Below are 26,402 nucleotides of genomic sequence, written 5' to 3' on the forward strand. Positions count from 1 at the left end.
CCTACACTTTAGCAAAATATGAATGTCTGATGAGAATGTATTTCCCTACTGCGCTGTACAAGCACCGTGGAGTCTGTCTCACACTCTCTCCAACAGACATCCTCAGCCACGCTCCCAAAGTGGCAGCACCTGTCATACATGGAGCTATAGGTTGTCTCCATATATGGAGCTCTAGGTGAAATAATGAAGGCTTTCACCTTGAGCTCCATATATGGAGACAACCTATAGCTATAGCTGTATACTGTATATGTGTGCAATACCCCGTGTTCACTCCGTTTCTGGGGTGAATATTCAGCAACAATTGCAGATCTACAAGCCCACAGTTGCAACATTGTGAGTAATAAATCAGTAAGTAGTAAATCAGTAATATACTTGGTTACGTATACAGAGAAAAAAGGAGTAGACTCCTGAGGGGCCCTATATGGGGTGTGGACAGTTAAGACGCAATCTAATCGAGCCAGTTCAACATTAGGAGCATGAATAGACGGTTGTGGAAGCCTTACAATTGTATTTTAGGCATTTAGCAGCTTGAATACAGACTGATGTCAGAGCTGTAGTAGTTCTGGCTTTATGCTGGCCTGTCTGGTCGCCTGTCTGGTCTTGGATCTATTTTTAGCTGCTACCAAGGTCACTGCTGAAATTCATGTAGAAAGCTTCTGTCACTGAATAAGCACATTCAGCCACACACACACACACACACACACACACACACACACACACACACACACACACACACACACACACACACACACACACACACACACACACACACACAAACAGATGTCCTGTGCCCGCAGATATGCTGCACACATGGGAAACGCCACGTTATTGACCCATGATCGCTGATGAATGGATGTGTGTCAGATGCCCTCTCGCCCGCCCCCACACCTCTACATCCATCACTCTGATTGGTTGTCTCCTGGTGAGTGAATTTCCTGCCACTCAGCTCTAGCAGCTCCAGGCAAAGTGATTTTTGCTTTTTGACAACCTACTCAGTTCTCTGTGTAGCCTTGGCGGGCGCCAGAGAAAGGGGTCTATGAGCCTTAACTGCTAATCATTCAGAAGGTCACCAGGCCCCTGAGCAAGACACTTAACCCTTAACAGCTCGCTCCAATGACCATCTGAGCAGCCATCAGCTAGGTGGAGCTGAAACTGAATTTGCCCCATGGGATAAACAAAGGTCTCCACTGTGAGAAGATCTGTGGAGAGAAATGGCCTACTGTATGTCTTCTCTATGGAATGTATACATGTATGCATCGCAGACAATATCTAAATGAAAAACACATGTTTTTGTTGTTATATCAGTGGTGCTCAAACCTTTTAATTTCAAGAACCCCCAAAATTATAGGTATTTGGCCACAGACCCCCTAGCTAAGATAGATAGATTGTCATAGATAGATAGATAGATAGATAGATAGATAGATAGATAGATAGATAGATAGATAGATAGATAGATAGATAGATAGATAGATAGATAGATAGATAGATAGATATCTGTCATTAACTGCCATTGCATCTCTGTATGTATTTATCATTTTATTTTCTCGATGGCACGGGTTGCGCGGTCACAGTAATGTAACTTTGGGAGTGTAGCCAAATGGACCCGCTCATTCCATTTTGTGGTGTCGGCGCATGTAACGTTGCTAATTCACCCGTCCCGGGCTGAATGGGACTCGAAAAACCCTGTTGTATTTGTCTGGCATGGTGAAGGAGGTGGTAGAGGAGAGGAGTGTGACACCCGCGTAGTTAAGTTATATTGAGTGACGTTCGAGCAGTTTAAACTTTGCAAATAACTTTGGAGAGGAGTGTGTCACCCACGTGTAGTGAAAAGTTATATCCAGTGACGTTCGAGCAGTTTAAACTTTGCAAATGACTCTGGCATGGCTTTGTAGATTGTGGTGGTGGTAGAAAGAAGCAGGAAAGAAGTGGTAGGCGACCGTGTTGATCCGAAATTCCGAATGGGCATATGTATCTCACAGCATGGTGATGAGGCTGGCCAATCCCAGCTCTGTTGATGCTGAGAGAGACAGAATTATGTAAGTAAAATCAAGACTGTACGTCCTGTCTGGCTGTAGCGCGCATAGGCTACGCTCTCGCAAACATTTCGCCCTGTGTAGGCTATTTCTGTGTCTGTGCACTCTGCACTGCACACAGAGAGAGAGAAAGAGAGAGAGGCGTCCTGTGTCGTTCTCGGGTGTCGCACTTGTATCACTGTAGTATGCGCCGTGGCGGGAGAAGGTTTTCCCGTGTGGCTCTGCTGCCTGCCTGGCAGGAGGAACAGTCAGCGAGAACGCTCTAACCAAAAGGGGAGGTGCCAGTGCAGTGGGGAAGGCAAGGGGAATGTTGCACGGAGCCATACATTAATCTGTGTCCCTCCCAATATGCATTTCACTGGTGACACGTGATCTGCGGGAAGATTAGTTGTTTTTGACGAAAATGAATTAAATTAAGAGTGGTGTTTGTAAGCAGGGCACATTGAGCCTGGAGGACAGGGCTGTGCGGCGCTAGGTTTCTTGAGGCTGTCCGTGCGTCGTGGCGTTTTGAGATGGCCGCCTAAACGAGCAGCAGTCTTGCTCTGTGCTAAGGAAGTGTATAGACAGGCAGCTTTTCTTAAATTTAGAGTAGATATATTCACAAATTTGCATTTTTAGTTTAAAAAAATAGCAGATCTATAAGCTCATAGAGAGCAGAGAGGCACTAAGTAATGCCATGACTGTCACTGTGCACATGTGCCCAGAGACATGGGTGTGCCAATGTGTGAGCAATAGCATATAGACACTGTAGTCAGTATTGACAATGCACATTGACACATCCTAAATCAAACACATCCATTATAAATTGTATTAGCTGCAGCTGCAACTACAAGGCTCTCTACAAGGTTCTCAAACGTTTTCATGCCAAGAACCCCAACGTATGGTAATCTATTTCCGTGTGCATTTTAATCAATCAATCAATCGATTGTGTTCCGGCTTGGATCAATGTGTTATTTGATCAGTGTTATTTATTGGTATCACTATGACATTTCTTTTTCAACTTTTTAAAGAACAAATGACTTTCTTTTGTCTTTCTTTCTTTTCTTTTCCTTTTTTTTCTTTTTACATTTTTAATGTTATATTTTCAATAAAATCTTAGTGTTTTGCCAATTGTTTGCGGCTCACTTGCAATATATCCATCCTGAGAATCGCTGTTCTTAAATTAACATCGCCGACCTTTGCCCCCCTGTTACCAAGCAGCTCCATGAAGAACTCGGTTCCCGCGGTGATGAACGAATGCGACAACGACAAGGAGAACCTCCACGGCGAGGCGGACTACGAGGACATGCCCGGCATGTACAAGGACGATGATGAAGAAGAGGAGGAAGATGATGAGGATGACGACGAAGAGGACGAGGAGGAAGATGATGAGGACGACGACGACACGCTGTTTACAAGTACGTGTCCATCTGTCTGTCTGTCTGTCTGTCTGTCTGGAGGTCAGACAGCGATGGAGTGTGTATGTTTGTAGTACGTGTCGGTCTGTCTGCCCGCATTTTCATGTCATGTATATTTGGCCGCCCATCCCCTTCTCAAAATATGTTGTTCCAGGGACCCCCAGAAACAAAGATTTGAGTAAAAAATGTTCGCTTAAAAAAGAAAATATAGCCTATAGTCTAAAGAATTGCACAAAATACATTTAAAAAATAGCAGCAGATCTAGGAGCTTGCTTGTACATCTGCTATTTTGTAAATAGCCAAAGTATACATGCTATTTTTGAATAGCCAATGTATATAATAATGGTTAAAGTGGTTAAAATCTAAAATGACACAGATGTTTTCACGGTTATAATGGATTAACGACATGAACCCTAGTGTCCCATAAGATTTGTTGACCAGATGTAGACGCCTGGGGGACCCTGGTCGAGTATAGAGGCACTGGTTCACAAACTTTGTATGCCAAACTAATATGTATTTGGTCACAGACAGACAACACAAAATGTTTCAAAAAACGTTTTTCAAGATTGGAAAATAGCAGAAGCATTGTGAGCTTGCACAGGTATATTGGCTATTTTCACATGGATAATGTCAGGTGGTTAAACTGAATTCCCCCGTGGAACCCCATCAACCATCAAGGACCAACGGTGGTCCCCCACATTGAGAACCACTGAGGTTTAAGGAGTTATAATTTGCACAAGCGTGCACCATGCATGTATAGGGCCAGAGAAGCACTCGGGCTGTGGTTCATAATGAGAGTTGTGAATTATTGATCTCAGCACCATTATGTATATGAACTATTTATGCAGTCTCAGCTCTTTATCCGTCCTCTTATCAAAATGAAAGGGAAGTGTCCTGGGAAAGAAATCACTGCAGAGTAAAATCTTCAGTCTTGATTTAAGATTGCACAAATGGAACCGAAAGGTCCCTTACGGGATTCCATTTGTACACTCTTCAATGTTAAATTAGACAAAAAACAACTAGATTTTTACTGTTTGCTCTCGCTAAAAGTCCTGGATCGGCTGAGCTTATGTTGACAATGTGGGTTATGGCAGTGGTTCTCAAAGTGGGGTGCAAAGACCCCCAGAGGTCTTTTGGGGGGGTTTCCAGGGGGTCCCCAGAAAGATTTGTTAATACAGTATTGCTATTCAAAAATAGCAGATATACAAACTCACAGCGCGTCCATCCGCTATTTTGTTTTGTACACAAATCTTCTCTTCCGGTCCCTGGCACAAAACATGTTCCACGGCCAAATAACGGCCTATGCCCTAGAGATCCTATTGATTTGCCCTGTCTGTGTGGTCCCGTGCTGCTGCAGGCACACTGGCCATGAAGGTGTTGAGAAAGGACTCCCTGGCCATCAAGATCGGTAACCGTCCGTCCATGAGGGAGTTGGAGGACAAGAACATCATGACCATGCTGACAGACCAGGAGAGGCTGGAGTTTCGCCAGCAGATAGGCACCAAGCTCACAAGGTGAGACTCTCACACACACACACACACACACACACACACACACACACACACACACACACACACACACACACACACATGTTCCATGTCCCATGGAGACTTGTAAATTGTAATAGTCCAATCACAGTGTGATTTGTGTGAAGCTATGCGTAGTCACACAAAAGCACACACACAAGCGCATGCGTACACAGACACACACACACACACACACACACACACACACGCACACACACACGCACACGCACACGCACACTATACTTAGAATAGGCAATACAGTGCATTTCCGATGTTTGCGTGGCGGCACTCGTGCCGAAAACAAGCATTCTCCTTTTACTGTTCCTTCATGTACTGTAATACTAGATTGGTGGTCGTGCCACACCCCTGAATACACAAGCCACCGTAGATGTGACCAAGCTGCTTAAGACAGCAGCTGATGGATGATGACTCATTACGGAGGAGAGAAGCAAAGCGGAGTCCCCTGCTGAGAGAGGGCAAGATACAGAGAGAGAGAGAGAGAGAGAGCATGAGATTAACGCTGAAGAGATATGATATGATATAGTACTTTATTGTCAGTTTGCACTGAAATTAGTTTTGCGACCCAGCGGCCTTGTATGCAACACATATACACATTTGACATAACGCAGGACAAAAAAATAAAATAAAATACAGTTACATACATAGAAACATAAGGGCAGAGAGCAATGTCCACAGCTCAGTCTAGTCCTGGACTCCTGGCCAAAATCCTGATTAAGCCTCAGAGTTGATTGATGGACAGTCTGACCTTATTGTATGCTGGAACACCATATCTCCTTCCTGAAGCTATACTCTCCATACAAGACATGGCTAGTATTAGAGGTGATATTCCTTGCTAACCTTAGGATGCTGTTATCATACGTGGATGTATAGAGCCTCTGAAGTGGTTGTCCAACAATCTTTGAACAAATGTTTAGTTGTTGCAGCATTTGTGACTTTAAGGCTACAGACAAACATCCATACCAGGTGGTACTACAGTACTGAAGAACACTCATAATAACAAGTGAAAAACAAAAGAAGAATCCGTCTACTAGCACCAAAGGATCTTAAACGGCGAAGGAAATAGCTTCTTTGCTTTGTTTTCTTACACACTGATTCAGTCTGATCTTTCCACGCTTGTGATCTTCTATTTCTACTCCTAGGTATTTATATGAACATACCTGGTTAATCTGTTCACTATGAATAGTGATGGGGGATCTGTGTGTCTCTAGTGGTGCACCAAAAATAATCTCTTCTGTCTTTTTTGTGTTAATGATGAGAGCGTTGTTATCACCACCATTCAACCACCTTATTTACTCTGTGTTGGTGCAGTCCAGGATCACTGGAACTATCTAGAAGAGAAGTTGTATCATCTTTGCAGAGAAAGCAATAGAACAGTGGTTTCTCAAACCTTTTCACGACCACCCCCCAAATTGATATGTTATTTGGCCTTGGACCCCCCCCATCTGAACATGTTTGTGCCACAGTGCCATGGACCCCCAGAAAAGAAGATTGTGTAAAAAAAAAAGAAGGGAGATGGATTAGAAAGGACCCCCCCCCCTGAGTCATCTGATTTATGGAAGGATGTTTGTTATTGCTTTATAATATTGCGGGACATAATATGCTATATAGTTGTTAAAATATTACATACAGTAGCGCTGCTTTAAGTCTTTATTGGTTATTAAACATCAGTTTTGATATATTGCAACTCTACCCTACTAGTAACTACAGGTGTGGTATACGGTGGACAACCCCTGCGAGAAGAGTACTCTCGCTCATTTCCTTCCCTCATTAGGCGGATGTTTTCCTCATTCGCGAGACTCTACTTCCTATCCTTTTCCCTCTCTCTGCCCGCTCTTGATTCTACCCTCCTCTTTCCTTGGCCTGCTTGCTAAATCTCTTCTCTCCCACTATCACATTAATCACAGTCTGTGCAGTCGGATGTAAATCTGAGGACCTCGCGGCTGTAAATGCCTCATACAAAATGATATCTCGTGCACCGTCAGCAGGTTCGCCTGGGCGGCAGTGCAAGATTTAACCACATAAACTCCAGCATCCGCATTGTGGGGAAAAGCTTTCGCAGAAAATATCAGATCGACATGATTATCAACTATTTTCAGCAAAAGCCAATAACAGAAAACCAAAGACACACAATTATAGAGCCCTGAGGGACTCCACTCCATTGAACCATATTCAAGTCCTAGTGAAGCACTGTGCTGATGAAAGGGTGCCCGAGAAATACACAAACACACAGAAAAAGCTGCTTGCTAGATAATGTTGAAATGTATCGTGTTTTGTTGGCAGGCGACTCAGTCAACGGCCAACAGTTGAGGAACTGGAACAGAGGAACATACTCAAACGTAGGTCCACATGCATACACACACACACACACACGCACACAACCTACAGAAAAAATCACTGCCATTTAATTTGAATTATGGCAGCTATATTCTTCCATACCAACTATGAAGTAGTCAGCGATTCCCAACCTGTGTGCCAGGGCCCACTGGTGGGCTGTGAGGATATTGCAAGTGAGTCCACGAATAATTGCCAAAACACCATGATTTTTATGTTAATATAACATTACTATAAAATTAAAAACAAAACGTAAAGAAAAAACTAAGTATAGGACGTTAATTCCTGAAAATGCCCAACCTTCTGACCACTTACCGTTATTAGTTTGGTCAGATGGGAGGGCCGTGGCGTGAACGCTTTTGAAGTTTTTAAGTGGGCCCTGATCCAGAAAAGGTTGGCAACCGCTGGACGTATAATGTGATCTCAATGTGGTCACTCATCACAAAGTATTAAACCAATCAATCAATCTCTCTTCTCCCTCTTTTTCCACCAGCACGGAACGAACTGGAAGAGCAAGAGGAGATGAGGGAGCTTAAGCGGCGGCTGACCAGAAAGGTAAGGCACCGCGGGAGGTGGATGGAGGAGAGGCTTTGATTGGGGAAAAGGCTGCACACGTCTTGGGCAAACGAGTGCACCAGCCCAGCTGGAGCCGCACGGGTGGTTGCTATGGGGACCTGTATCTCTCCTGCTCAGATGGCAGCCCCTTTGAAAAATGTGATCCCATTATACCTGTTACGATATCACACACACACACACACACACACACACACACACACACACACACACACACACACACACACACACACACACACACACACACACACACACACACACTCCATACCACATTAATTCATGGTATATTAGCCAATGAAATGACAGCGACACTGTGACAATAGCCACTTTTACGCTGCAGGGGCAAACCAACTCTATGTGAAACTAAGTTTGGCGAGGTCGTAAGAATGAAATGATGTAATTGCTGTGAAAATTAATTAATGCACTCCCTTGCCAAAGTTCTTTTTAGCGCTTTCTTGCAGTGTTGCACCCCCAACATTTTATAACTAGCCAAACATCATTGCAGATGACACCAATGCCAACATTGTGTTTGTGTGTGAGATTAGTGATTATTATTAAAGGTTTTTATGTTTGGTTAATTTCCATAATCTGCTGACAATGCACCATGGACAGTTTGTCCAAGAAAGGTTGTTGTTAGGAGTTACAGTATCTCTCTGAAGGACTAAAAATACAACCACGTGGCAATTCATTGAAGGAGAGAGACAGCACACATTTTGTCCACTTACGAAAACATCTGTTGCCACAAATGAGGAAATATCTGAGGCGTTAATATGTCAAAGCGTGTTGGAGGGTGATAAAAAGAAATAGTAGAGATTCAGGTGGTAGAATCACTGTTCCAGCACTAGTGCCTGGGCATAGTTTCATCCTCATGGAGATTCTTTGGTTTCGGCAGCCCAGAAAAATAAATGGACTTCTTTTGAAGTGTGCTGGCAGCTTAACTGTGACTACAGCCAACAGAAAATAGGGCTTTTTTAAAAAGCTCACAAATCATCACCGTTCACATGAAAATAAACAAATGTCTCTGGCAACTTGGCAAGACTGCTTGCTGTTTTCTTCCAATCATAATCTGTGTATATATAGTATCATCTCTGTCGAGTGGAAACCATACCTATATGTCCAAAACTGTTAATTTACAGGATTCAAATTATAATATTGCAAAAGTAGCAGATTGACAAGTTCTATGTACTTTTGAGCTTGCAGATCTGCTACTTTTGATACTATTGTGATGCTGTAGCATGACAAGTAGGACATTAATTTAAGAAAACACAAAAAGTCAAAATATGGAAATAAGCGGTTTCTGCCCCACAGCAACAATATTATCTATATTGGGTAGGTTTTTACGCCCTGCTCCACACTGGGTTACTCATTATACTGTAGCTAAAACGCATTCACACCAGGGATTAGTTTAAGACGGCTACAATTGTGGTTGGCAGAAGTGTCTGGCTCATCGACAGTAGCAAACAGACATGTGTGCTTCCCTCTCCTCATTTGGGCAGCACTTTCAGAGCATGTTTATTTTAATTATTAGTCATTCAATTGATTGTGTTCCGGCTTTGAACGTTTTCAAGAAAAGAATACTGTGAATTTTTTTGTTGAAAATATTAAATAGAGTGTTTGTTCAGTAGCAGGAGTCTTCTTTTTTTCTCAAGCATTTTAAATAAACAGAAAATGCGTGTTCAGGTCAGGATACCAATGTTATCCAATGAGGACAGAGAACTCAGATTGAGCAAGTGAAATTGGAAGTGATGACACAAAGAAATGAGACAATTTGGAACTGAAACACTAAAATGAAGCTGATAAATGGGTACTCTCTCCTGATTGGTGGAAAGTTTGTCACCTACCCGAATGTATTCTGTTTAGAGATGGAGACTCCTGTTGCTGAACAAACACTTTATAGTCTGATTAGTATCAGTATAGAGCTTTGATATATTTTGGTATAAAAAAATGTTTACTTACCCACCTACCTTTTAATGTTATATTATCATTAAAGTCTTAGGGCATTATTTTCGTCCATGCTAAATTATCCCTAAACTTCTTTGCCTTTTTTTTTTACTATTTTGAAAAACATTTTGAATAGTTAAAATAGACAATCTACATCGACACGTTATGAGGTTATAGATTGACTTTTTAACTATTCAAAAAAATAAAAAGAAGTTTAGGGATAAGGGGTTTAGCATGGATGAAAATAGACCCCTTAGTGTTTTGGGGGGCCAATAGCAAAATCCCCACAACCTTTATGGGAGCAGCTGTGTGTTATGTTCTCATCTCACTGTGCTGCGAGCCAATTGGCTGGCACGATGCAGCTGGTTTAGCACTGGGATGATTTGATGGATACATTGGCTCTCCTCTGTGTTTCACCTTCTAGCTGAGCCAAAGGCCCACTGTAGGGGAGCTGAGAGAGGCAAAGATTCTGATCCGCTTCAATGACTATGTGGAGGTAGCTGAGGCTCAGGACTATGACAGGCGGGCAGACAAGCCCTGGACACGGCTAACAGCAGTGGATAAGGTAAAACACCAGTCAGTGGTCTTTGAAGTACTCAAAGTTTTTACTTAAGTCAATAGAAATAATCTTGTTACAAGTAAAAGTCTAGAATTCAACATTTACTTGAGTAAAAGTACGGAAGTATTGGTATCAAAATGTACCTAACCCATTAATGACGGGAACCTTGTTTGGTGTTTAAGCATTAAGTTATACTTTAGCTATTGAAAAATAGCAGATCTACAAGCTCGTATCACGGCACTCGGCGCGGTGCTATGAGCTTGTAGATCTGCTCTATGGCGGCCAATTACATATTTTTTGGGGGGTCCTTGACATGAAAATGTTTGAGAACGACTGACGTAGAAACATGGATTTTTCAGAAAACTGTCAGAATTTAGAAGGCATTTGTAGAATCGTCCTCAGGTCTAATTGGGTTTAAGTACCAAAAGTAGAAAGTAGTCATGCAGAATGTCCCATTTCATGTTTTCAAATGTATAAATATCATTAGAAAATATCTAATCTAATAGATCTGCTATTTTCAAATGGCCAAAATGTATGTAGGGCTGAAGTGGTTAATGTATGTGTTGTCATAACTAAAGTTTTCAAATAAATGTAGTGGAGTAAAAGGTACAATATATTGATCCGAGATGTAGAGGAGTAGAAGTAAAACTGGAAATTGGAACCACTCAAGTAAAGCACAAATACCAACATTGTTGTACAGTACTTAAGTAAATGTAGTAAATGTTCTTAGTTACTTTCCACCAGGGTAAAACACACACATACAGCAGTGGTTCTCAAACATTTTAATTTCAAAGAACCTCCAGTTTGATTTAACACCCATTTGATTTGTTTTTTGAACCAACCTACACTGTCTGTGTTCATTTAACTCTGAGGGTTTACAAATTGAATCAAATGGACTGTTACGGACCATTATTTTGGTTCCTAAAAATCAATAATTTAACTGGGGATCCCCTGGGCCTCACTCAAGAAACCCTGGGGGTCCCTGGGCCGAGACTCCACGTTGAACACCACTGCTCTACAGTATTTAGACCTATTCACAGATATTCAGGTATTTTGAATGCACAGTATGTTTGATATCTAGCTCTGTCTGTCCTGTTTAGGCTGCCATACGTAAGGAACTTAATGAATTTAAAAGCACAGAGATGGATGTGCACGAATCGAGTCGACATCTGACCAGGTACAGCATTTACATTCCTTTCTTTTATCATACTTTACTTGTTATCTTACGCTTGGCTGGTGAAAGCTCTACAAGATCTATTGATTATGTAACAACTCTCGTCTATCCCCATTGCAGGTTTCATCGGCCATAAATAAATTCAGTCAGACCTCGACCAAGGATCTTTACACTCCCACATACAAGCCTCAAGTGCTGGACTGCTACCTGCTGCCCTTGTAACTGCGGACTGCTACTTTTTAGCATTGACTCCGAACTGATGACTGGATGACTAAACAACATTAAGTCAGTCCAGTACACCTTGTGCACTCATACTTACCATTGCAGGAAACGGGACTGCCGAGTGCACACTCTAACAGAGACACTGCTGTGGAGAAAAAATACTTGACTGGTTTCTCTCCTGAGTGGAGACTTTATGGACATTTTATTTTTTTATTTTTTATGATGAAGTGTTGATATGTTTACTTTGCTGCACTTTTATTTTTTACATTTGGTACTCCAAACAGAATACATGCAAACCGGAAAATCAAGAACTGGAGTTCTTCGTGGAACAGACAGGGGTTGTTTTCTTAACTTTTGTCATTTGACCCCCCCCCCCCCCCATTCGTCATGTAGACATTTTTTCCCCTCACGGAAAGGTTTTGCAATGGGCACATTCCAAGGTTTTGCATTGGGCACATTCCAATTTCATTCCACAGATGTGCAACATCCCATGTTATCTCGTCTCCCAGTGTAAAAGACAGGGGAAATATTTGCGGTTGAAGGCAGCTGTAAGCCAAATGATCCCATGGTGCTAATCAAATCCAAATGCATTCTTCTAAACAAAACAAATACACAGCAACAAACTAATTAGTAATATCAAGATTGTCCATTTTAGTTCACTAGCCATTCGTGGCTGTATTCAAAAACTCAATCACCTGGGACATTTCAGACGCGTGCATGTGTTTGGTCCGACGTACTAACAGTCCGACAGGCATTAGTCCGACACCCTAACCTAACCCTAAGGCCTAAACTCACAGGGAAGCCACGGGTGAGTTTTAACCGGCAACGCATGTTGGGAGCCGCAGGTGAGTCTTTTTTTATTTTTATATATATGTTTATTGGTAGAAAGTTAACAAGTTAAAACTGTTTGAACATACCATTTTTTTACCCTCCCCCCACTGTTAGTCATTTTTTTTTCCTTTAAGACAATATAGAAATAATAATAATAAGAGTAGACACAGACAAAAACAAAAAAGTCCAGTCCAATCAAACAACCATGCATATTTGACCAAGTGTAAACAATAGGACACACAAAATAAATTAAACACAGATGACAAAAACAATATAAATAACAAAAATCTAAAAATAAATTAAATAATTACAATGAGTTGGGTTATTCGAATTCAAGAGATAGTCACAAGTTATGTTAGTAAAAATGTAATTGAATCGGAATGTTGTCACACATCACCCCCTATAAATGATATACTCCTTTATGGACAATTCTATCATTATGAGAAATCAAATCATCAAAAACAAACATAGTATTGACTCAACTTGATTGGTGAGTCTTGACCTGCCATGCATGTGTCTTAACCTGGCAACTCATGTTGGGAGCCGCAGGTGAGTCTTGATCTGCCACGCATGTGTCTTAACCGGCAACGCATGTCGGGAGCCACGGATGAGTCTTAACCAGCCATGCATATTGTCGGACTGTTGCATGTCGGACAAACTTATGCGGCCCTTTTCAGACACTAACCGCTCTAAAAACCAAAGCCATTTGGAAACAGTTGTAACCCTGAATGTATTGTGTCCCATAACTAGCTTGTCACCGAGAGTTCTGCAACGCACTGTCCCTGTGCCTACAGTAGTGCTCACAGGGATTATAAACCATTGCGAAATATAATTGTGTTGCATTTGATACAGTGAGTTATCTGTAGACACATCATGTTGCTGAACTCTCGGTTGAGATTAATCATAGTGTATTGCCTTTTTTTGTGCATTGTAGTTTGTCTGTACACTGGGACAACACCATGGTAGTATAAAATATGGAAATGACTATCACCTTTCATCCAAATGTTAATTGTTTACAATGCATACACAGTTGAGGAATTGCCAATTTTGACTACCTTATTGGACAAATGACAAATGGCCCTATTGTCATGATTGTGTGTGTGCGCGTGTGCATACAGGAGTCAGTGATGATTACAGTTACATTACTGTCACTTGTACATTTCTGAACAAAGACAAATGTTACCCTCAGAATTATAAGATATGTACATGAAGCAACAAAGGTGAGACTTTAAAAAATTTAAAGTTTTGTAAAATGGAAAACTGCATGTGATTGTTAACTTATTGTGAGTCTTCTATGATGTATGCAGTTTCTTTAAAGAAGGAAACGTATTAAACATAAGTTTTAAATAATTTGTGATTGCCCATCGTTTGAGAGATAGAACCTGCACACCTAGCTACGGTAAAAGACGTCTTTATTTGAAATAAACAGACAACGTTTCGATCCTATGTGGATCTTCTTTAGGTCCCATCATTACCAACAGGTATCAGACATTCACACACAGTTCACTAGTTTAATTGAACATCTATTGCTGCACATTAGCAACATTAGCTGTCCATTAGTCCATGCATGCCATCTCCTGCTCCTTTTCCAAATATCACACATTCTCAAAGAATTAATTTGGACAAGGCTGTGAATTGACTGCCATCAATATGAGACAGTGCCTGCCAACACAGTCTTATTTATAATACACTAATTAGTTTCCAGTTTCAAAGCCTGTAGGATGTTGTGCATAATAGTTCTCCAGGTATCCAAGCACATCACATGGAGTGCATTGTCTCTGGTCACAGATTTTGGTGACATCAAGACCTCTGTGAAACTATACATCCGTGAAACTATACAGAATGCATGGGTGTACCGCAGTATTTGTGCCAGAGGTCGATGGCTTTGGTAACGACGGCATCCGTGTTTTCCTGTGGTATCTGGCAGGGGAAAGAATGGGAAAATAATATGAGAGGCCACAGGTTATAAGACATACAGTAATAGATTAGGCTATGGTTAGACAGGGTGAAACTAGAAAAAGTCTCCACCAGGTAGGTTGTTGTGTGCCAGCAGCCCAGCACACAATATGTTTTGTGGGAATATATAATACATAATTTATGTAGAATTTAGTCTTGATCACATGACTATAGACTATGTGCAATGATGTGCATGTTTGGACAAAATGTCTAGGAATAATATCATTACCCTGAAGAAGGCAGTATTATTATCTGTCCGAAACGTTGGTTTCTCTGTGTCCTCATTAAACCTTATGCATTGGCAGCTATGAGTGTGCGGCTACACAATTTTTTCATTCAGTATTAACTTTCCCATTGGCTGGCACCGGTGTGCTGTGCATCCTTTTGGTTATAGGAATAATATAAAACATGTGTTATGCAAAAATCTGCCTCTTGGTAGCACTGGTAGGCCAATGTGAAAAGGGTGGCATTTCTTCCTCTGCCTTTCAATGCAATCGGACGCTGCGCTCATGATTTGAGGCATTTTCTTCAAAGCGAACCACTTCTGCAAACTTTAGATGCCAATTGTAGACAATCAGGATGTAATATGAAAAATCAGACAGGCCATCTTGATCACACAAATATAGAGTTCATATATATACCTATTTGCCTGGAGAAAATCTGGACAAAAGACTGGACAAAATCTGGACAAGACTGGACAAAATCTGTAGCAGTAATATAAAGGATTTTGTTTTGCAAGAAATAGGCCTTCTGGTGGCGCTATATCAAGACAATGTAAAAAGGGTGGCATTTCTTCCATGGCCTAGTCGGAATGTGCATGCTCGGACAGACAGACGGACAGGGTGCAAAACATAGTCATAGTCTCGTCCATGCCTTTGGCAGGGCGGAGACTAAGGAGCATTTCTTTCTTTTATTGTTGTGTGTTTTGCTATTTGTTCACTTACATTGCACAAAAAATTCACAGCGCCTTCTGGCCGGCTGATGCCAAACAGCACAATCTTGTAGCTGAGCAGGATCTCCAGAGCAACGAACACCAGGATCTTACAAGAGCCGCTGGTCACCTTGTCCCACACTCTGAGAAAGATAGACCAGAAACAACTAAACTGACCAATCCAAGCAAGTTCCTGTCAAAACAGTAAAACACCACTAATATGGAGCTCTGCCGAATAAATAAGTCTTCACGGACACTGCTTAAAACATGTCGACGTTATAGGCATTTTGGATATTGTATCATTATTTAGTAACGCCTATATCATCATGCTTTTGTTGTTGGCCTTAGAATCGGATATAATTATTATTCTATCGATCACTTTTTAAATTAATAGAATAATTGAGAAGCATGTTTTTACATTAAAACAATGTCAAAACTTGTTCTCAAGTTTTTGTATTATTATTAATCAATGATTCACTTAAAAAAAATCAATTGATTATTTTCTATAATCGATTACCGTAAATCGATTCGATTGATTAACTGCACCCCTAGAGCATATTGCCCCTGTTAGCAGCACCAACCTCTGCAGGCTGGACTCAGGCAGACAGCCTGCGAAGCAGCGCTTGAACCACAGCCCATAGGGCAGCAGAGCCAACGTGCCCGTGTTCTTCAGGTGCTCCAAGAGACGAGGTTCCTCCTGGCTCAGATAGTGCTCCAGGCTCTTCGGCTGAAGTCAAAGACAAAGAGTGGTGAGAACCCTGATGTCATATAAGACGGGTTCCAAATGGAACCCTTACAGGTGTGTAACTAACTCTGAGACTGTACAAATGGAACCCCTATCGGGTGTATTTGGACCCGACGCAAAGTGTAACATTTAATTTACACGTTTACGTCACCATGTTTGTGCAGAGCAAGTTTCATGACTGCAACACATTTGACACCTGTTGTATAGATTCTAAAATATGTGGTTGTCTAACTGAAAAAGTAAATGGAAAAAATACATTGGGCCTGTTTTGTAAATTTAAAAGTAAATTAGACTTTAAATATAAGTCAGAAAACATGACGATACAATGTATAAATAATTGTATACAACAATTGTCTACGGTCCTTGAAGAGTATCATACACAAATAACTTTACGACTCCGACACCGTAAAGTTTGACTTTACGGCTTTGCCATTCAAAGTCATTTCACACGCTTAAGCATTTCACACGCTTGGTACTTACCAGATGGGGTATGGAGTCTCCAAACTTGGTGTTGAACTGAGTGACGAAGCATTTTATCAGCCAATAGCAGTCGACAGGGTCATCTACAATTTCTTCCATGGCCCGGCTGATGGACAGGAAGTCCTCATCTTCCTCATCCTGAAACAGAAGAATCACAAGCTACAGCACTAATACATATAACAATGAATCAATCACTATCAACTTCCTTTTTTTATATATATAAGTTTTATCCCACGATTTTGCAACCCATTTTCTCACCCAGTGTCAATTATTATATAATGTAATCCTGGGCTTCCTCTGACTTCAATACTATGGTGCTATATGTGGTTGATATAGAATATTATAATCAGAATAAAAAAAGAAAGGAAAGAAATATATACATGGATATATGGATTATCTACACACAATCACTATCGACGAGCTACCCAGACACATTTTATTCCATATACTGTATGAGAACCAAAAAGCTCCTTACGGAGGGTAAGGTCTCGGAGCGTCGTGGGAGCATCATGTTCTCCAGTTGGAACATGCGCAGGTAGACGTGGGTGGTGGGTGTGGAGGAGTTCATGAACCTCATCACCTCCAGGGCCTCCAGAATGTCCTGGTACTGTTCCTTCCTGTACGCTCCCACCAGAGCATGAGAGTCACTGTGGGGGGGCAGGATGCCTGCAGACAGACAGACAGACAGACAGACAGACAGACAGGCATGTCACAATTAGTACATAATAGCCTGATCGTCACGATGGACTTATTATCGCAATGTGACGTGCTGTGAGCTTGTAGATCGGCTATTTCCGTTATTTTCCACATATACAGATGAATGGAAACTATTCTGATGATTACAATTGCGGGTATCTCAAATAATGGTGATCAAGCAATTATGTAATGATTATGACATGTAATGTGGCGTGTTATGAGCTTGTATCGTCCATTTCTGATGTTTTTGAACATTTTTGAGAGTATACAATTATTACAGTCCTGTTTTGGTTATAGTGCATTATTTATTTGTATTACCTGACAGTCACTGTAAGTAATTTCTATTTCAATTTAACCCATTAAGACCCGAGGCTGATTCTACAAATGCCTTCTAAAGTTTGCACCCTTCAAAAATAGCAGTTGTACAAGCTCACAAGGCGGCATGAAGTGACACGCTGTGAGCTTGTTTATCTACTATTTTTGAATATAGTCTAGTAGCCAGCCCATAGAGCCCCATTGTGAACCCGGACATGTTGAGTACACCAACGTTTTATGTTAGAAATGTTGAGTATGGGTCCCCAGCATGTAGAAACTGCCGGATGCTAACTTGCATATGTTGAGCAATTTTCATAATTGGCATAATCTGTGACCATACCATTAACAACCTATAGAAGGCAAAATATTCAAAATGTCATCATGCTTTATGTAGCATGTGACATGTCAAACTAGGGGGTTTTCATGATGCTGAATCCATTCCAAGCATTAGTTTTGCAAAAAAGCCCAATGAGTGATGTTTTGCAAAACTGATGCTTGGAATGGATTCAGCATCATGAAAGCCCCCTAGTTTGACATGTCAGATGCTACATAATGCATGATGACATTTTGAATATTTTGCCTTCTATAGGTTGTTAATGGTATGGTCACATATTATGCCAATTATGAAAATTGCTCAACATATGCAAGTTAGCATCCGGCAGTTTACACATGCTGGGGACCCATACTCAACATTTCTAACATAAAATGTTGGTGTACTCAACATGTCTGGGTTCACATTCTGGCTACTAGACTAATAGCCAACGCAAAAAGCTAAAATGACAGATGCTTTCCCGGTTTTAATGGGTTAAGTTAATTGTCATATCCGCCTCATTTTTATTTATGTTCAAAGGCAAATAGTTTGTTTAGAAATATTGCTTAAAGGACCACTTCACCACTTTTGAACTTATATAATTGGTCCTCACTAATGTTCATGATAAAAATACAACAAATTTTTTCTACTCGGTCTGTGTCTCATAGGAGGGCTGTGGGCAGTAACATCATCGTTAGGCAGATTTTTTTCTAAACAAGATTAAAAAAAAACATATTTAGATTATTTTCATGAGAACGATGGCTTCCATTATCGCATTGCAACTTTTCACGAATAGTAAGCCTGCAGTTTCTAATAGCTTGAATTCACCATCGATGATGTCACTGGTGGACGGGTTTCTGAACTGCCCACAGCCCTCCTATGAGACAAATCGTAGTATTTTATCATGAACATTAGTGAGGACCAATTATATGAAAGCAGGTTGAAAAGTGGTGAAGTGGTCCTTTAAGACTGTTGTCTCATTGGAAAGCTAATTCAAAATAAATCTTAATGAGAGAAGGTTGGCATGCTTTGTGGTGCTTCTGTGAATACATGTATAACGTGTGTGTGTGTGTGTGTGTGTGTGTGTGTGTGTGTGTGTATGTACAGTATATATATGTGTGTCTTACCTAGCAGTACCTTCCACACATGAATCCTGTACATGGATGGGAGAGGGAACCTCTGACTGAAAGTACTCAGCTTCTCCACATCTATTACACCATTAAAAAAAGACACAACACAAATATTGAACACTAATATTGTAATATTAATTCCCATTAATTAATTAATTAATTAACACATTAATTCAACCAGCCATCAATGATGAAACACACCCACAATGAGTTCATGCATGCAAAGAGGAGAAATCTTAAGCTAAGAGAAAGGGTGGGGTTGAACCCGTTACGGCTAATAATATGAAACATGATATGTCTGATATGTCGATTATATGTTAATTGTCAGCCACTTACATGTCTGGCACTGGCACAATGTAAAATAATTAGCAGCTATGCATTTAAACAGCCTTTTAATTAGTAGCCTAGAATAACCATGGCTGACAGAGCCTGATGTTGCACTGCCCTGCAAATGAAAAACTGGATGGCAGCTTTTACTTATTGCCTAAGGACATTGTTAAAGGCAGTTATACTTCTCCACTACATCTCAAAGGCAGATATTGAACTTTTTACACCACTATAATTATTTGAAAACTTTAGTTACTTTGTAGATTTTGATTATTGTAATAATAATAATCAACCACTTCTTCCATCACTGGTTAAAGGCAGATCTGGAGTCGGACTCGGGTTCTCCTAAATCGACCATTAGGTGGTAATGTACCTTAATTCTCGTGAATACGGCAGCTGGTTTCTACCCAAGAAGAGATGGCACAAGACTACGATAAATTGGTCAATTATGTCTGTTATGTACCAAGAGGGTTATCCTTGAGCAGTATCTCCAGTGATTTCTTCTCCTCCACTCCACGAAAGCCCACTTTCTCATAATAGGCCGAACGGAAATTTCTCTGGGGGTCATCAGCCATTGTTTCACCTGAACACAGACAACGGCTGTCAATATTACCAAAACTCCTTTACGATTATGTTACATAACATTGCACATGAAAGAGAAAGAATGCAAAAGACTATTTTCTCCCTTTGTCTCCCAATAGCCTCAGGAATAAAAGAAAAAGAGGGAAACTATGTCGATGTATTGATCTGAGACCTCTGACATTTGAAAACTAGGGTGATCATGGACTGATTAAATGTGTCATCTAGAGAAGGAGAAGTCTGCACACAGTCTTTGCTCCAACAGTGTTTATTTTGTTAAAACACCATTTAACTCAGGACACAACGTTTCGGCCGTTTCACCTAATGAAGGCCGTTCGTTCACGGCCAAAACGTTGTGTCCTGAGTTAAATGGTGTTTTAACAAAATAAACACTGTTGGAGCAAAGACTGTGTGCGGACTTCTCCTTCTCTGTATGTATCTATGTTTTGTCCTGTCCAGCACCAGCAAGGAACTGGATGTGCGCAATCCACCTGCTTTTAAAATGTGTCATCTAGTCAGTGGAAAGTAACTAAGTACTGTAGCCTACTTAAGTACATTTTGAGATATTTATTTTACTTTAGGCTACACAAGTATTTCTAATTGTCAAGACTTTTACTTCTACTTCACTACATCTCAGAGGCAAATATTGTACATTTTACTGGATGGATGGATGAATTTTATTTTGTCATTGGACACAAGTGTACAATGAAATGAATCTGTTCAAATGCAATACAAAAAGGCAATCATAGAAGTGCAAAAGTTGTTAGTAGTGGCAAGAGTAAAAACAGTAAGAAAAATACAGTTTATGTACAGTCAGTAAGGGACGGACGGACGGACGGCCAGACAGACAGACAGACAGACAGACAGACTATCATTTGGTTAAAGAGTTCAAGAGAATAATGACTGAGGGGAAGAAGCTGTTTCTGGATCTGGTGGTTGAAGTCTTGAGGCATCTGTAGCCCTTTCGCTTTTGTGAATGGGAGGGGTGGAACAGTCTGTTGTTGGGGTGGGAGGCATCCTTAATGATACTAAGGGCCTTAGACTGGCAGCGCTGCTTGTAGATGGACTCAATTGTTGTCCACTACAATTCTTCTAGTAACTACATTAACCAGCCAACTCTATATAGCCCCTACTTTGGCCACAAGTTCACATTTGTGAGCTTGTAGACTGAACTTGTGAAATGGCACAATCTGCATAATGAGCACTTTTACTTTTGTATGTCAAACTCAATACTTGCACTTTTACTTTTTTATATCGATACTTTTACTTATTAAGAAAAAGAATCTGAGTTCTTCTTCCACCATTGCATCTAGTTATTTAAAGTACTTTTTTAATTAATGGTAATGGCTAGCTTGCTGTCACCTAGCTCTGGTCCATAGCTCTAATGCTATGGACCAGAGCTAGCTGTCACCTACCTTTGTCACTGATGGGTGTCAGACAGTCACTGTCAACCACAGTCTGTAGTACAGGAGCTGATCAGCTGTCCAGCCTGCAGGTCGTTGCTGTCAGTAGCTTGTTGACAACTGGACTGTACACATGCACATGCATCAAGGCAAGCCAGCTAACAGGCTAACGTTACAAATGCCAGCGAGCCAGCTTCTTTCATGAAATCTAAAGTACTCCGTTGATCCTCCTCACCTGAACGCCATTTTCCTAACAACAACAACACCGAAATATTACCGTTATAACGATAATATTTCTAAGTGCGATAATAACTGTGTAACTAGTGTTGTGTTTCGCAATCTAGAATCTGTCAGACTCATTGCACGCATGAACTTCCTGTCCTGCATTTCCTTCCTGTTTTTCAAAATAAAAGTGACAAGATTACATAGACCAATTATTTGTTTACAAACATTGGGTCTGGGCACACGGGTTAATGTAATCAATTCCCAACAGATCTCAAAACCTGTTGTTTTGGGGAGCGCTGGTTTCAGTCCATTCAACCTCCTCTTGTGAGTTGGCTAGTGAGATGCACCCTAGGAGACATTTATACTTCAAAGCGCAACAGTGTTGCGCACAGAGAACAGCTGATATACAAGCTCACATCGCATCACAGATGCGACTGTTGTGAGCGTAGAGGTCTGCGTGCGCGACACCATCACGGGACGAAGCATAAATTATACTTGATGGGCTGTAGGTGCGCGTCCACCGCCCCCGCCCCCCCCCCCTTTTCCCCCTCACTGTATGTTTATTTTCCCTTTTTACCTCCTTTATGATGAATTCATGATCTGTTCTGTTCTTTGACTATACTAGAAGTGTCTATTTGTACGTCTCTAAATGTTTTGATTAATTGAACATGGTGGACCCTCTTGTAAACAAGTGTAATGCTTAATTGGGTCGTCCACTCACAGTTAACAGTCTTTGTATTGAGTTTGTGCTTGAAATGTACTGTAATTCTGCAAACTGTTAATAAATATTTCAATCAATCAATCAATGCAGCCATGGACAATCAGGCTCTGCTGCTGTGATCATGAGCGCACCTCCCGTTCTTATGACAGCGACTGGAGCCCGGAGGTGTGGTTTTGAGGACAATTGTTTTGAATTGCTATTATTGTTCAAACACAACAGAAACCAAGGACTATATATTTCAAGGGCGAGAGATCACAATACAAATCCTAATCATTCTTCCTCCACACTGGGAGAAAAACAGCATCTGAAAGTTTGATGGGGCATTTTTTACACGTGAGTGCAGTTAGAACTTGTCCATTGCATCTTATGAGAGGTGGTGTTCTTCTGCTGCCTTTATGCGCGCATGCTGTTTCTTATCAGTGTGACGTCGTCTGTTAAGGGTCTATGGTTTTGGGCTTTAGGGAAATATGCAAGTTCTCTTTATAATCAATTAATCAATCAATCAATCAATCAATCAATCAATCAACTTTATTTGTTTAGACTCAGGGTCCAATAAAAAAACAGACAACATAAAACACTACATACAGAGGAGAAACACCCCTATCCCATAAAAACGTACATTTTACAATAAACTTTCATATCAGTGCTTCCAAAAAGCAGACCAGATACCAGTAGTGGTGCTACTGAAGCTGGGGAGCCTGCAGCACGTACCGGAGCACTTGTTGCACTATAGCCTCGACAACCTTACAGGCGTATGCAAAGGCTAAACTTATGTAATTTAGATGGCATATAATTATTATATACCGGTACTCATAGTTTAATCGTACAGATATTCTACTACTGTTAGACGGAATGTTAGGTTCTTAGCTTGCTTATTATGATCCTTGATAACTATTTATATGTATTTGATGTATTACCGTGTGTTGTTCTTGCTTACTGTAAGTCACTCTGGACTCAGACCATCTGCTAAATGCCTAAATTGTAGATTGTCCTGTGGATATAAATACATTCACACGTGTTTGATTTTTAAGAGAGAGGACTTGGGGTGTCCTGTTTGGTCCAGGGAAAAACTCTTCTGCCCAGCTCATGAATGTAGCCTGTGATAGTGTGTGATTAGTGAGTAACAGAAGGAGAAAAAATATATCTTGATCCCATATGGAACATTGTTGAATATTTTCATAGATTACTTACACGGTACCTATAGTAACATCACACCGTCCTTGTAATAACAACATAGGCTATCTGTAATAGCAGCAATAATATTATTCAAAATTATGTACATCAACCGTGCTGTGGGGGAGAACTATATCCAGAGGGCTTTTGGCTCCCCTTCTATATCCAAGGCCCCAGAAGGGCTATCCAACGTTGAAGCTGCCACTACCTACTGGCGAAATGTGGAACTGCAGCACGTTGATGGAGGTGGACGGACGTTCAGTGACGTCATGTGCGTCATCCAACTTCCGCTCACTCGAGCCATTGAGTTATAATGGTACTTCCGGCATACGGCAGTCTTCCGGGTTATTCAAAACGCCACTGAGCAACTTCCATTGAAATGAATAGCGGGGGGCGGGGCTTTTCTCCGGTCCTCACTCTATCCTTTATAACTCTATGCTTCTTTCTATCCATGCTGTTGAGTGATTTGTAGTAGCTGTCAGCTGCATGTAGTTATAGCAAATATATATATATAGCGCAGGATATATGTGTGAGATGGAGACAATGCTGTTGTTCTTCTTGAGCAATTTGCAATTTGTTTTTATGGAATCTAAACTCCACATCTGAATAGTAGGATGCTGTTATATATGCTTATTGCTTACACTACTAGTCAGGGGCTATAAATTGCCATAGCCACTTTTCCAGGTCATCACATGAAACGTGTCTATAGCAGTTTATGATAAACGCCTCATTTGACCTCTCACATGCTACTTAAAGCAGAATTACATTTTGTAAATGTTCCCTGCATAAGGTTATTAATGGTACCCCAACTTTCAGCAGCTGTCACAGATTCCTATAGGGAAATTGAATTTCAGTCTTTGTGAGATGTGTTGTTATACCTTTACAACCACATTGGCGAAGAAATGTCTTGGTAAGGATTTATTTTCACAGATTTGACATTTTTCAGGTAATATTGCCTGATACTTAGTGAACTATTGAGAACTGCCTAATTTAGCTGTAGGCTAGAAAGTCTATACTGACTACTCCTGTATTATGAAAACCGAAGAAATGTCATTGTGGCCTTACCATGTTTTTAATGATAAAACAGGGTTAATTTATTCCTATATAAATGAACCAGTTGACAGGATTATCAGAAGATCTTTATTTTTATTTTTCAGATAAAGAAAACCTGTTACAAAGCAGTACTAAACATAAAGAAAAACCCCAAAGAACACCAGATTCACCTTACAAAATGTCAAAACAAAGTTGAGCTCATGAAAATTAATTAAAGCAACAACATCCCTTACTGCACAAATACTAGTAGTTATTAAAGCCATTAAAGATGTAAATGAAAACTATTAATTATATGTAACTGTTACCAAAAAACTAAACCTAAGTAACCTAAGTAAAATGTATACTTATTATGTATTTAGATTATGAAAATACTAAGTAATTGACCAGAAAATAAGGCCTTGTTTCAGGCAATTCATGTAAACAATTCATTTTCAAATCAAACACTTTCTTTTACAAAATATTTTAAGATATATTGTTCTTGTCAGTATACTGTATCATTTGACAAATCCCTCCTCCCAAAAAAAGAAATGCACATTATATATGTGCACTGTATTTATCTTCACACACCCACCCATACTGATTGTCTTTTCTTTCATTTTACATTAATACTCCTACAGGGCCAGCTTGTTGATCCTAGATAAAGGCGGACGTTGTTTAGATTTGTAGTGTCATCAATACATGGATCTGGAGCTGAAAGATTTGCTATAGCTGCTGCTGCTGCTGTAGCGGTGCTGTGAGGATGAGGGTGGGCCTAGGGAGGAGGGGGAGGCTAGGGAGGAGAGGGAGCCTAGGGAGGAAAGGGAGCCTAGAGAGGAGGGGGAGCCTAGGTCCACACTTCCCCTCCGGGAGCCACTGCGGGAACCACTCCTGGAGCCTGGTGCAGAATTGTAGGGACTGCTGATTCCTTTGCAGGACACGGAGGCAGCCTGAAGCATCCTCACCCCGGTGTCGTTCTCTATCAGGCTGTTGTTCATAGCCTCCATGTAAGAGATCTTTAGTTTGGTCTTGGGGCATGTGAGGATCTTTGCATGTTGTTTGGTGTCTTGGAGCTTCTGGGCTGATCTGCCATCCAGCCAGCCCATCCACAATGCGTCTTGTATGGTCCTTCTACAACCCAGCTCAGGGTCATACAGTCCCCCTGTCACAACCTGAAACTCCATGAACCTATGGCCTGCCTCATATGGTAACCACTTCTCCTGCAGAGCCTGAGCAGCAGACATTTTCGTCTTGGTTTTGACATTTTCAAATCCAATGTAGGATTTTTGGGCAGGCTTGAGCCTAGAGGCCATGTTGTCATCTATTATGCCTTGGCGGCATGCTTCGTGAATGCCAAGCCTTTGGCCATTACTTGGATTAACAATGCCCCCAGTGCAAGCCTGGGCCTCCAGCAGTCTCTGGGCAGTGATGCAGTCCAACAGACCACGATTTAGTGCCTCTGTAATAGATATCTTTTCCAGTGTATCTGTGTCAAATATGGCGCCAACAGGTTCCAGTTCACCCACTGTTTCAAGATGAGAGGCCAGTGTGATGGAGACACTGGATATATGGGAATCAGGGGATGAACTTTCACTGCTGAAAGTGGTGCTGTGATCTGTGAATGTAGATGTTTTTGTTGTGGTCATTTGGGAGCGTGTGGATGACATTGATGATGAGGACATAAAAGATGGAGTGCCTTTAGTTTTGTGGATGATGATATTGACAAACTGAATGAGTGTGATTCTGCGGGTACGGTACTGGTCATACACTGACT

General features: G+C 41.0%; 2 protein-coding genes across 9 annotated transcripts in view; one reads left to right on the top strand and one right to left on the bottom strand.

Moving 5' to 3' along the window:
* phactr1 (phosphatase and actin regulator 1) overlaps positions 1 to 12,630 on the top strand; it is a 35,244-nt gene extending 22,614 nt beyond the window's left edge. For 5 of the 8 annotated variants that reach the window (XM_079504896.1, XM_079504892.1, XM_079504894.1 and 2 more), the window contains 7 exons: positions 3,231 to 3,430; positions 4,788 to 4,944; positions 7,258 to 7,313; positions 7,802 to 7,863; positions 10,247 to 10,387; positions 11,482 to 11,558; positions 11,676 to 12,630. In XM_079504896.1, the coding sequence (XP_079361022.1) occupies positions 3,231 to 3,430; positions 4,788 to 4,944; positions 7,258 to 7,313; positions 7,802 to 7,863; positions 10,247 to 10,387; positions 11,482 to 11,558; positions 11,676 to 11,691 (709 nt within the window). In that variant the 3' untranslated portion in view covers positions 11,692 to 12,630. The remainder of the gene's footprint in view (positions 1 to 3,230; positions 3,431 to 4,787; positions 4,945 to 7,257; positions 7,314 to 7,801; positions 7,864 to 10,246; positions 10,388 to 11,481; positions 11,559 to 11,675) is intronic. The other 3 variants (XM_079504899.1, XM_079504893.1, XM_079504895.1) reach the window with 1 other exon arrangement.
* A 1,373-nt stretch (positions 12,631 to 14,003) lies between these two features.
* tbc1d7 (TBC1 domain family, member 7) lies at positions 14,004 to 22,046 on the bottom strand. The gene is made up of 8 exons (XM_079504902.1): positions 21,493 to 22,046; positions 19,962 to 20,081; positions 19,169 to 19,249; positions 17,196 to 17,386; positions 16,721 to 16,858; positions 16,077 to 16,222; positions 15,509 to 15,638; positions 14,004 to 14,528 (listed from the first exon to the last, which is right to left on the bottom strand). The coding sequence occupies exons 2-8, from the start codon at positions 20,071 to 20,073 to the stop codon at positions 14,442 to 14,444; spliced, it is 885 nt and encodes a 294-aa protein (XP_079361028.1). The 5' UTR covers positions 20,074 to 20,081; positions 21,493 to 22,046; the 3' UTR covers positions 14,004 to 14,441.
* Between the last annotated feature and the right edge of the window lie 4,356 nt (positions 22,047 to 26,402).

The sequence above is a fragment of the Electrona antarctica genome (genome assembly GCF_951216825.1).
Source record: "Electrona antarctica genome assembly, chromosome: 7".
NCBI classification, from domain to species: Eukaryota; Metazoa; Chordata; class Actinopteri; order Myctophiformes; family Myctophidae; genus Electrona; species Electrona antarctica.

What these genes read in the sequence shown, in the direction of transcription:
- tbc1d7 (XM_079504902.1), bottom strand. Translation starts at nt 20,073, where the DNA reads ATGGCTGATGACCCCCAGAGAAATTTCCGTTCGGCCTATTATGAGAAA. An exon ending in GCTCCGAGACCTTACCCTCC is followed by an intron (nt 16,859 to 17,195) that starts GTAAGGAGCTTT and finishes CTTCTGTTTCAG; the next exon opens with GATGAGGAAGATGAGGACTT. An exon ending in CTGTGAATTTTTTGTGCAAT is followed by an intron (nt 14,529 to 15,508) that starts GTAAGTGAACAA and finishes TTCCCCTGCCAG; the next exon opens with ATACCACAGGAAAACACGGA.